Source organism: Hakea prostrata, chromosome 9, assembly GCF_041222555.1.
Source record: "Hakea prostrata isolate BN-2017 chromosome 9, UWA_Hpros_2, whole genome shotgun sequence".
In the NCBI taxonomy this organism is placed as follows: domain Eukaryota; kingdom Viridiplantae; phylum Streptophyta; class Magnoliopsida; order Proteales; family Proteaceae; genus Hakea; species Hakea prostrata.
The window spans coordinates 63,588,325-63,601,372 of NC_142608.1; the positions used below are offsets into that span (position 1 = coordinate 63,588,325).

The following is a 13,048-nucleotide window of genomic DNA, read 5'->3' on the forward strand; positions in this document are numbered from 1 at the left end:
AAGGGAGTATGAAGAAAAAAGGAGAAAAGACATAGACAGAGAACAGAGAAAGAACACCACAAAGAAGCATATAAGACTCTGCCAAAAACGAAGCATGCTTTCGAAATGCAGAGATAGAAAGAAACAAAAATAAAGCTGAGGGAAGACACTTACTTGTTTCAAGCAAACGAACGAGGAGATGGAGGAAAGAAGGCTAGAAGCTTTTAACCCAACTCTCGTATCTCAAACACAGTTCTCAAACTCCAAACAGTTGCAGAGAAAAAGAAGATGCAGACGAGTACGCAGAGAAGCAAAAAACAGAGACAAGTAATGAAATGAAGGAAGGAAGAAGGCTAGAAGTAATAGTACTTATCAAAATTCGTAGATTCTAATCTAACGAATACGATAAGTCTATCAGCTATGATATGAATTTCAAAAGACTAAAAATTCTTATCTAACGGCTAAAGAGAACGTTCAAATGGACGGTAGAAGATGAAGAGTCTCTTCATCATAATGATGAACATTAATTGTGAAACGACAGCTATGACACGTGTCACACACGTACAAACTTCGAAGGTCGTGCGTCGATATGTGTGCGTAAAAGACGGCTATGCAGGAGTGGAACGTTACAAATTTCGAGGAAAATGTGTTGGTCGATCTGACCATACACCCTCTAAATGAAAAATAATCCCTTGAGCCGAGCATATAGTTCTCGACCACAATGGACTAGGGGGCTTATGTTAATGACTAAAATGGTCATTCTATATCCCCGGTCTGAACCGGCGGTTGCACGATCCGACCAGGTTCGCAACACAACAGGGTCCGACCAGGAGGTTCATGGTAGGACCGACCACACTAATAAATCCATCCGAATAGCAGTATGAGATGGTCTTATGAAGGTAGACTCCTACCACCCAACAACTGGAGAAGAGAGTTAGTTAGGTAAAAGGACTCTTCTAAAGAGTTACTCTCCTACAATAACTCAAAGCAGGGTTATTTCGAATATAACTCTATCACCATACACTATATAAAGACCTCTGGTAAACACTAGAAGGCAGGTAATCATACTTCTTGTGATCAATTACTTGAATTCTCTATTGAGTAGTTGAGATCATATTATTGGTACTGACTTGTTCGTCGGAGACGTACCTCGACCCTCCAAGGTCGAGCTCGTATCTTGCAGGTTATTGACTGGGAAGGACGAGCGAGATTCCGTATCAACAGCACCAACAATCTCAGCTGCCGTGGTTAATGTTTTATCCATCTTTTGGTTTACCAAAAAAAAAGGAAAAAAATCCATCTTTTGATAATATTCCTAGGTTTATCATGCTGAATCTCGAAATATTGAGGCTAAAATTTCCTAAAATCGTCTATGGCTCTCAATGTGTTGGTTCTAAAGGAGGATGGCTGATAATGGTGCATAAGAAGGGACCAATTTTTCTTCTGAATCCATTAACCCAAGTTGTAATTCAACTCCCGCGGTTAAATACCCTTCCCATTATCACTGCAGGTTACATTCTTTGCTATCGCTGGAGAGAAAACTTCATTAATAAGGTTATATTGTTACTTGCTCCTGCTGCAAATAATTATGACTTGGATAATAAGAATTTCATGTCTTCAGTAGCAGCTAAGAAGGATAATTGTGTAGTAATTGCTCTTTATTCTAGCGTTGCATTAGCCTTCTGTACTCCACTAGACAAACGGTGGACTTCTTTGGGAGCATATTATAAAGATGTTATTCTTTATAATGGGAAATTGTATGCCATTACTGATTGTGATCTTAGACTTGTGGAGTTGGCTCCTCGTCCGAAAACAACGAGCTGTAACATATCTCCTCCAACTGCATTGGATATCAGCCGTGGTCCAGGATTTGAGTGAAACCGTGATCAAAATTACAAGCGAAAGACATATTACTTGGTAGAAAGTTTTGGTGACTTGTTGTTGGTCGCAAGAAGTTGTCAAGCTGAGGATAGACGATATTATGGAAGTCTCACATTCAAGATATTCAAATTAGATTTAAAAAATCTGAGATGGATCCAAGTGGAGGACTTAGGTGATCGTATGTTATTTATTGGTAAGAGTACTTTGTCATCTGCATCGACACGTGACTATCCTCAATTTAGAGAAAACTGTATGTATTTCACATATAATGAAGATTTTGGTTGGCTAGGACCAGAGGTAGATAAAACAGTACAGGGTACTGGTTTCTTTCACTTAAAAGATAACCACATTGAACCTTTTTTACCAAGTGTTCTGAATGCTTCTCTATATCCAGCTGTTTGGTTCACACCAAGTTCTTGTTTGAGGGGTAGAGGAGGAAGAGGAGGGGTTTAGTCCTGCTATTGAAACCAATACATGCAGTATCTAATTTATGTATTCAAGTGGTTTTTCTATTTTGTAATTTTTTTATGCTTAGGTTGTTACTTTGTTAACTTTTTCTATTTATGGAGTATCAAGTGGCTTTGTAAGTTATGTCTTCAGTTCTATGGTTGAATTGGGTGCTTGCCTTGTATGGCAGTGAAATTGCTTATATACTTTTTTTTCTCAAAAGAAATTCATTCATATACTTAACCAAAATAGATCATTATTAAGGTGCAAATCTACATTAATTGAAAAAAAGAATAAAAATAATAAAATTAATATTATGTTCTTATCCATAGTCTACAGTTTTCCAACCAAATCATCTTTTCAAGTATGAGAGGAGAGAGTAAATCTTCAGCCATCTTCAATTCTTGAACAAAATCATGGCATATTAGAAGCGGTAAAAGAACTAAACAAAGAAGGAATAAGGCGGTGTTTGCCCCTTTCTCTTCTCTCAGTCGTGTGTGAGGATAAAATAGGAAAAGAAAGTAAAGTAAAGAGAATAAATAAGAATGAAAAGACGAGAGATTAAATAGGAAGTTTTTTGGGAATTATAAGTTACTTCATAATTTAACTTTTCTTTCCTTAAAAATAGGGTTTAAATGGTATTTCTTAGAAAATTATTGAGAATGACATTTATATTCGTTATCTATACATTCAAATTTTATTTTTAGTATTGGGGTGCCAAATAGTGATATTTGGAGCACAGACCCACGACATTACAACCACAAATTATATAAGACCTACAAGTAAAAAATAATAAACATTTTAAAATAAACCACATCATCCTAACCCTAAGGGTTGGGGTGCATGGCCCCTCTTGGCTTCCATGTAGCTCCGCCTCTAAGCCGCTGCATACTACCCATGCAAGACCTAAAATTAATGTATATATATATATATTATCATATTGTATTTATAAGGATGTATGGTCATTTAAAAACTGAAATCTTACTGACCATGGTTTCATGGAATTGGTGATTTTAATTTAAACCCTGACTAGAGAGGGTTTGGTTTATTTTATTTTATTATTTTTTAAAAAGAAAAAAATAAGAAGAAAAAAGAAATAAAAAGAGGAAAACACTAGAGAGGGTATGAGATTATTTGAAGGGTTGCGGCTGAGAGTACGTGTGTTAAAGAAAAAACCTTCCATGCAAATTATGTTTGGAATTCGATCATAAACTATTAGATCAATCGATCGGCTGTAAATAATTCATCGACCCCCTAAGGTTTGGTTCAGGGCCACTTTTAGTCTAGTTTAAGTTTCTTTTTGCATATGGCTCCCCTGTGGTTTCAAAAAATATTAAATAAGGACAAGTTAAATAAAAACTATTAGTTTAATAAATTTTTTGACGAAAATACCCTTATGTCTTTTGGATTTTTTATTTTAATTTTAATATACTAAAATAGATATTATAAAATAAATAGATAATAAATATTCATTGGATTCGTAATCCGATCGAAATACGTTTGACGTCGACGAGGTGGATTTGGAGATCACCGTACCTGTTAATACTTTTTGCTTCTTCAAGCTTCTTCTTCAGCAACACCACCTCTAGAAGAGGTAGATCTTTTTATTGCTGATAGATGAGTAGATCTTCCATTTGTCAAATCTCATGGCAAAATCCGTTTTCTAAATCATCTCTCCTTTGTCTTCTACTTTCTTAGCTCTTTCTTGTTTCACACTTCCAATTATTGTTCAAAAAGTTTGATCGGATTTATTTTAGCCTACACGCAAATCACAACCGGAGGCTTGTCGTCGTCATCTCTTCTGCAGTTTGAATTCAATAGTCTTGGTGTCTCCTCCTCCCTCAAAAGCTCCAATTAGGGATTGCAGAGAGATTCCGTAGATAGATGGTTTTGCTGTTTTCAGGTTGTTTTCGAAGTTTGAACATAGAATCTCAATTTTCTCAGCTTCAAACCTCTGGTTCTTCATAAGAATTGAATCTGTGAAGGATCTTTAATGGAAGTGAAGCAAAGAACAGCTCAATCTCTGGTGAAGAGACTAACTTCGGCTTCAGAGGAAACGAATCTCAGCTCTCTGTGAACTCCGCCTCATGTCCAAGCACGATCCAGATAGCCGTTCCTTCATTCCTGTTGATGAAGAAGAAGACAGGTATGGAGATCTCCAAATCCACCTCGTCGACGGTGAACGTAATTCAATCGGATTACGAATCCGATGAATATTTATTTTATAATACATATTTTAGTATATTAAAATTAAAATAGTAAAAATTTTCAAAAGACAGAAGGGCATTTTCGTCACAAAATTTATTATACTAATCGTTTTTATTTAACTTGTCCTTATTTAATATTTTTTGAAACCACAGGGGAGTCATATGCAAAATGAAACTTAAACTGGACTAAAAGTAACCTGGACTAAACCTCAGGGGGTCCAGATGAAAATTACCCATAATTTAATTTTCTTAAATTAGATAATGATATATTGAATCAAGCGCGTTAAGCTTAGGTGTGTGTATACATTGAGCAGGGGAAAATGTAGAAAGTATTAACTGAAAGTGTACAACGAAGAGAAGGGAAGGGAAGGAAAAGGAAGGATTGGACGAGAGAGTGAGAATAGCTCTAGGTAATATGATGTACTTCTGTCTCTCTCTTCTTTTCATTCTTTTGTCTTATTTGTTTATACCACCAGGGGTGGTGGTCTAGTGGTCTCAAGCTCACATGAAGATAGTGTGAAGAGTATAGCACACATGATTTATTGTTATGCACTCTCAGTCCTATGGTGCTTAAGGAGATGAGTTCGAAGATACTTCTTCTTGTTCATGATTGTTGCACAAATGCAACACTAAAAATACGAATTCCCGAACTTATAAACACCAAATCTGTTGTTTACTATCTCTTCGACCAACCTATGAGTTGCCATTCTTTCGGCTCGAGTAGAAATAGAGAAAACTAGGAACTATGAAGATGAAACAGAACAGAAACTCGAGAAGTGTGAACGGTTTAGAAGAGAAGTCGGCTATTTGTAAATAGTGCGTGGGCCATATGACCCGACCCATGACCAAGTGGGGCCGGGTCGAAAAGAATTGGGCATGCCATCTGTTCCATCCTTGCGCCAGAACTTCAATGCTGTGGCATGTGCTGCCCATGGTCAAGATTTGATCTCTACCGAGATACGATATCAACTGTCCATTTTGGTTATATTGTAAACCAAAATGGACGGTCGAGATTTAACCTCGACCTGAACTTCAATGTTGTGGCATGTGCTGCCGACAATCGGAGATCAAATTTACAATTTCCGGGCTGAATAAAAGATTGCATTGCAGTAACTGTTTTTCTACTATAGGTATAGTCTCACCAAGGCACGCATTAACTAGGAGTTAAGCTACTAAGCTGTGGTTTTATCTTCTTGTACGTCTAGACCCAATTAAGGAAGGGGCAATCTCTTAAAAAGGTTTCACAATGGCTGTGCATGAAAGCGATTCCCATACTCCAGTCTTAAATTTTGGGATTGGATGGCTGAATCAACTGATTTGGATCAGAACCCAGGTTATATATAGAACCCATAGCATGAATGATCGATACTTGAGAAAACAGGGCAGATATATGTTATCATGGAACCTTTTGAGTGAGTTATTACCTTGTATAACAAACAGGTTATAGCAAAGAACTTGATCTAACGGTGACATCTTGAAGCAGTCCTGTTTCAAAATTAAAACTTAAGATCCTAAAATCTAGGAACTCAAGATTCCGGTCATCTGAGAATCTCACCTCAAAGATATTCTGACTTTATAGAAGAATCTTCACCTGTGGTTGAAGCAATGGAGCTCTCTGCAGGTTCTAGATGAATCAATTTTCTTTGTTGCGCTCCACCTCCAGATTCTACACCTATTATTTGAAGAAGATAGAGCTTGGAAATGGAAATATCTTATTGGTTCACAGCCGTTCAATGCATGTATTGATCATCTCTACAAAAGGAAGGTCATGTAAAATAATCTCACTTCTCATTTGCTGAAAATTTTGGGTGGGTTGATTGGGTTTCGGCTTAAAATTTTTAATTACTTCAGGATTACATGACAAGTTCGAGCCTTATAAAAATGTCCTCTCCCTTTCTAGTTTGTACTCTTTTTGTTATCTCAATATTGTCTCTCATGGTGTGACCTTGATCTGATTATAGGCACGGATGAGAAGCCTAGTAGGAGAGCAACATTCAGACCCAGATAGGATCGATCGAGACAGTACTGTTGGAATGATCACAAACGGATGAGAGAAGAGAATCAAATTCAAACTAAAACTAAAACTGAATCCTCACCTGTTGATTTGGTTTTGGATTCAGTTATTCTCAGACTGAAAATTAGATACAAATCTAACGTGGGCTGGAGAGAAGCACCTCACGAACCATGTTGTCAAAATTGACACAAGAAGACCCACCAGGAGCAATGGCCTCCTCTGCTTTTTTCTTCCATTTCATCACCTTCGCCTTCTTCTCCTTTCCCCTTTCTCCCTCCATCAAATCCCTCACAAGCCTCGCAACCTTTTCCCTCTTGACGTCGTTATCTATCTCGTTGGCAATCCCCCAGTGAACACATGAATACCGGCAATTCGTTTGCTGATCTGCAAAGAAGGGCCAACACACCATCGGCACTCCACTGCATATACTCTCTAGCATGGAGTTCCAACCACTGTGAGTCAAGAAACCACCCATTACTGGGTGGTTGAGAACTTGCTCTTGCGGACACCAACTCACCATCATGCTTCTCTCCTTGGTTTTAGTCACAAACTCGGGAGGTAAAATGGCCGAGTCACCCACCACCAAATCAGGCCTTATGGCCCACAAGAACGTTTGTTTGCTATTAGCAAGTCCCCATGCGAACTCCACCAGTTGCTCAGGCATCACTACCGTGATGCTTCCAAAGTTCACGTAAACAACTGAACTAGGCTCTTTGGTATTGAGCCAATCGAGACATTCCGGTTCTTCTCTCCACATATTACACCCGAGAGATTTCAAATTGCTGTCTTGAATCTGGTTCTGCCGCATATGGAGAGGACCAATGCTGTAAACGTGTGGAAACATTTCCGAGAGTGCATTTAATACATCCTGCTCTAAGGCATAGAAGGTGTTGAAGATGATTGCGGCAGCTTTTGGAGCTCTGCCAGCTTCTGTCATGGTGAAATTGAGCATGACATCGTTTGGATTTGTGGTTCGAATCAAGCTAGGGATATCTCTCAAACGAATATCTTTCATTCCAGGTAACCAATCAATCGGGGTGTCTAAATAACCATTTGTCAAGCAGCTTTCATCTGTCATCCATTAAGCACATGTTCAGAAAATTAACAAAACAATATTGAGGGGGAGAGAGAGGAGAAAGAGAAGTTGATCCAGACTCATCGTTGCTTGTCTTATATCTCTCCACCACATATATTAAGAGGGACGCCCATGTGGGCTCAACTGGGGTCTCACCTCACCTCTGATTCATTTTGTCAGCCCTCAGAGTGAGTCCCACCGCTATTATGTGGTGGAAGAATATTATGAGGAGATCCAAACTCATAGAATTAATATAATATCATAACTACGTACTGTTACCAAACCTTTGAGAGGTGTAAGGCCTCTTTCGATGAGATGGGAGAAGTGCATCATGGCTATGGAAGCACAGGCGTTGGTCGTCCATAACAGAGCTACAGGAACTCCAATTTCTTCAGCAGCTTGAAGGGTGAAGCTGGTCATGAGACCATTAGAGACTATGCAAGTCACAGGAGGGATGTCAGGTGTAGTGTTGAGTTTGGAAAGGAGATTGCGGAAGGGAGGTAAACAAGTGGCCGGGATAGATTCACAGAGGGCAGGGATATTTGGGGTGGCATCTATATCATCAAAAAGACCATCTGGGATTGCATGGAATTGGAAGTCAAGTAAGCCATCGAGAGAATCTGGACCTGCTACCTTGAGAAAGCGTTTGTGATTGATTTCGGTGTTCACAAAACTGATGTGGAAGCCTACCTGATGGAGAAGCTTTGCTAAGCTCAACATAGCGTTTATGTGACCCTGCGTTGGAACTGGGACGCAAACTGCATGAGGTTTCGGTTTCTTCTCTTCTTTCACTGCAACCAAAGCCATTTTTGTGTCTATGCTTGAATGGCTATTGCATCAAGTGTCGTGGCTTCATTCCATTGTTCACTCTTAGCAGAGAATTTATAAATATAAACGACTTCTTAGTGGTAATCACGTCATATTTGTCAATTACCTTTTTGGTAAAACATTAATTAGTTCATTAACTAAGGTGAAACTAATAATTAATTCATTTATTAATATGACATTAATTCCCATTCTCAACTTCTTTCCTTTTTCTTCCTACCCCAACTCCCCCAAAAAATTTTTTTTTTTTTTTTTTTTTTTTTTTTTTTTTTTTTTTTTTTTTTTTTTTTTAAAGAGGGAGGTTTTTTTTTTTTTTTGTTTTACCGGTTTATTTTTTCTGTGGCTCTGGCCCCATCTCCAAACACAATATAATATCTCTTTTTTTTTTTTTTTTTTTTTTTTTTTTTTTCTACCCACCCCCCCCTTTTCCTTTTTTTTTTTTTTATATGTAGAGGCTCTATTATATCAATTTTGCTGAGGTCCTGCGTAATTAATGCGCAGGACCGTCAAGCGAGCCGTCCGATTAGATCGGACGGCCCGCATTGTTCTTCCATTAAAATAATCTAAACAACCTGTAAAAGCAGCTTTTTGGGAACGGGTCGGTCCAATGACGCTAAACCGGTTCGAGTTGGGCGGTTTGGGTTATCACTTTTGAGTTGTACTATATGTTATAAATACGTTTTATAAAACACAACGTACATACAATTGTTTTATACCTTTAACAAAATACATTTGTATACGATACGAAATGATTTCAAACCCATGCGCGGGTAAATTTTGAATTTCAAAATATTTTGAATCACAAAAGCGTTTGTTTTCTACATCTCGTGTTTCATTTCAAAATCAAAAGCCCCAAATCCATTTTTCATGTTGCAGAGGAGAATTAGAAGACGAAGACGAATTTTCATGGTTACGGCGTTGTTGAAGAAGAAGTTGCGAGGGAGCATTTCCCAGTTTCAGAGGTTCCAGCGTTGTTGAAGAACAAGTTGCGGAGGAGCATTTCCCAGTTTGATAGGTTATAGCGTTCTTGAAGAAGAAGAAGCAAACCTTAAAGCTTCAGCAGAAGAAGAAGTAGGTTGAAGTAGTGGGTTGAAGAAGAAGAAGCCATAGATTGAGTTCTCGTTCCAGCGTTTTGCTCTTAAAGAAGAAACACGAAATGGTGCAATTATTATGTCCTAAAATGCTCTTGGTTTACATTATTCACATCACTTGTTGCTAATTTTGTCATTTACCCTAATTTCAGGAGACGCTGTGAAGGTGAAGAAGAAAAGGAAGACAACGATGGGAGTAAGGTTGGAATCGAGCCGTACGCGGTTGAGTTTTCACTGAGTGGGGAGCTTCTGCTTTTGGACTCTCTGAAAGTAAGATTTACCGGTGGGTTTTCTATAATGACATCTGATTTATAATATTTCTGTTGAAATCATTATTTTATTATTTGCTTAAGTGTTGAATTTATAGCTTTCCATTCGGTTTCTGATTAGCTTGGGTACAGATTTTTTGGCAAAGGTGATTGGATTTGTTCCCAAAGTCTGTTGTACAGGTTGGTTTTGTTGAACACAATAGCTTCACTCGGGCTTTTTTATTTTACTAATAGAGAATACGATGTTTCATATTTTTGGAAATTAATGACGTTTCCACTTTTCCTAAACCTATGCATCTTCAAAGACAAACTTTGCATTTCATGATCTCCTTGATTGAAAAAAAAAAAAAAAAAACCAACCCCTGCTTGCCTTATTTGAATTTCGTATGTTGCTGAAATTCTATGGCATAGTCCATTTTGATTTCATCTGTCAGACTTGTGCTCTCAGTTGGATTTCTATGATATTGTTAAACAACCAAAACATAAGTGAGAAGAAAATTTGTTTGAAGCGGGTTCCATTGTACAACAATAATAGGTGAGTAATTAGCACCATTGTTTGTTTATTAATATGTTATACATCATTCGCTGTTTCCTTCTTTTTAGTTGAGCCTATAGCCTCCTAAAGCATGCTAACCTAGTGCCATATAGTTGTTCAACATTTCAGGTTTTTGATATTTTATTTTTTCCCCATCATTAGTAGTTCTTTCAATGGTGATAGTAGTTGGTTGTAAGTAGAAAGCATTATCTCTATTCTCAATGTCATGGTTATATGCATAGTTTGTATAAACTTTCTGGAAGTAGTGGACAAGAAACAATATGGTTGGTTGTAGGTTTGTCCTACTGGGGGTAAAGAGTGTAATTACAGACATGCTCTTCCTCCTAGATATGTATTAAAATCTGAAATGCAAGTTTTGTTAGAGGAAGAGGCTAAGAGGCTGAGAAGATATCGATTGAGGAAGAGATTAGAGAATCAAGTAGATGGAATATTATTTGTGCCACTAGTTCTCTTGTTCTATCCTATAATTTGGATTTTAGTAAAGTAGTTCCAAGTAGTGTGATATTTTGGTAGTAGTGTTCAAAACTATGGTTGAGCAGTCCCTCTTTGAAACCTTACATTATTTTGGTGTCTTTTGTAAGCTCCAAGGGCTCGAGTCATGTGAATGAAAAGTTGAAATGCGCTCTCGGATTATAAGCTCGACATTGTACTTTGAAATTGGAATTTGATTTCTACTTTCGAGATAAAATATGTTGGAGAATAGTGGGATAATACTTGTGTTCTTGTGGCTATTTGCTTTATCATGCGTGCAGTATTATCTGACAGAAGCTTCACTCTTTTTATAATTGAAATATTTATCGGTTTTAATTTGTTGGTTTCCTATGACATGTTTTTTTGCATTTAATATGGTGTTGTTTTAGCATTGGCTTATTAAAACATTTCGTCCATGTTTAAATTAAATGGTTTCGTGCACAGTCAGGAGATAATGTTGTTATAATAATAGGAGCTTTATGTTAAATCCAAAGTGCTGGTCGGCCTATGTGGTTGTAGGGGCCATTCAATATGATATATATAATTTGATTCTATGGTTTGTACAGACTTGTGGTGGGGAATGATTTTTGAATTAAATATATAATTTCCTATAAGCATGTAAGGATTAGTATTTTGTGACTTGTGGTGGGGAACGGAGGCATTATATTAGCTGTGTCATTGCACTGATTTAAGGGTATTGGTTGAAGACTTTCGATGATGTTTGGCAGTTTGTATTGTTTGATCATATTTGTTTTGTTTTGTTTTGACATAGTTGATCATCAAACTTTGAGTTAAAGAAAGGGGTTAGTATTGTAGATGTCCATATTTGAGTCACCGTTGTGCTTGATGAGTTGTTCTTTCGGGGGCGGTTGTGTTATCCTTGTTTAAATCATGGGCGGATGCAATTGTGAAGAGCAGTCTTCCATGTTAATGGAGCAACCCACTCCATTATGCTATTGCGGGCAAGGCAGGATGTTGCTGCTGACTTCAAACACAACAAAAAATCCTGGTCGCAGATTTTATAGGTGCCCAAATGGTGAAAAGCATCCACATTCTTTTATTTGGGTAGATAAGATGTGTGGTAGTGAAGCAGCAGCAACGTACGTACATTCTAGAGCTTCAACTTCGTATGACAGTGTGAATAGTAAGAAGGAAGTGAGGTCCCCAATAATTTATGACGACCCACTAGGCAATCAGCTGAATTTGGGTGCTGCATGCCGAGCCCCTACTCATCAACTGCACAATCAGACAGTGTTGGCCCGAATCACAATGTTGTATCATATAGTATTGTTCTTATGTGTTTGGGTTTTTTTAGTTTCTTGTTATGTACTTTATTCAGCAAACATGTAAATGCCGTACTTTTTTGTCAATACTGTAAGCTAGACAAGAGGACCAATTGCAAGAGGACAATGGTCAAGTGGTTGGGTATTACATATTTATTGTTATGTAGTGTATCCAATTTTAGTGTCATTTGGCTCATTTTGTTTGTTTGTTGATTCCTTTATTTTGGCTGTTCCTTACGGTATGGAAGCTTATGAACATTGAGAGGATACAGGCTAATGGCTAATGATAGTCATCATATCACACTAATGGGTCCAACGATAGTGAGGTTGCGAGATGATTTATTTTGTTCGATCGACCTTGTGACAGCAAGAGTGAGCTGTAGTTCAGGTGACTTTAGGAGCTTAGGCAATCTCATTCTTGGAAGGTCTTATCGCATAATCTAGTATTGTTATGTGTTTGGGTTATTTTGCTTTCTTGTGGTGAGAAGAATTCTTTGAGATCCCTCTGCAGTCACCTTTACCATGCTTCTGTACCCCAGCAAGAAAAGTCCTGTGGTCCTGCTCTGTCCATGGAACTCCTAACCCACCCATAACCCCCAACAAGAAAAGAATTAAAATAGAAAAAATTATCCATGACATAGACAGATAACTGTTTGAGGAAGATGAGTTTAGGAAGATGGCAATCCTTTCATGAGACCTATAGTGTACACATTTACTATTCACTCATATGCTCAGTCAATTTGAGCAACCAACCACTATAATGCTCACTGACATTTTAAAATGAAGACTTACATTCATTGTGACGAAGGAAACATATGTCCCTCATTGTTTTATTCAAACTAGTACCACCATCCATATACAAATTCAATGTGCCATTAAAAAAATGTGAAGTATAGTCCCTCATGTATGAGCGCAACATTCTATTCCTGACCAACCGCACATGCTCGGAA

General features: G+C 37.7%; 1 protein-coding gene across 1 annotated transcript; it reads right to left on the minus strand.

The window, feature by feature from the left end:
- Positions 1-6,664: 6,664 nt before the first annotated feature.
- Positions 6,665-8,444, minus strand: LOC149006070 (7-deoxyloganetin glucosyltransferase-like). Its single transcript, XM_089168781.1, has 2 exons — positions 7,888-8,444; positions 6,665-7,599 (listed from the first exon to the last, which is right to left on the minus strand). Exons 1-2 carry the CDS (start codon positions 8,408-8,410, stop codon positions 6,665-6,667), a joined length of 1,458 nt encoding a protein of 485 aa, XP_089024907.1. The 5' UTR covers positions 8,411-8,444.
- Positions 8,445-13,048: the final 4,604 nt, after the last annotated feature.

Bases quoted from the DNA above. Each gene is read 5' to 3' on its own strand.
- LOC149006070 (XM_089168781.1), bottom strand. From the start codon at position 8,410: ATGGCTTTGGTTGCAGTGAAAGAAGAGAAGAAACCGAAACCTCATGCA. The intron at 7,600-7,887 runs GTTTGGTAACAG...AATGGATGACAG, and splicing joins AGGCCTTACACCTCTCAAAG to ATGAAAGCTGCTTGACAAAT.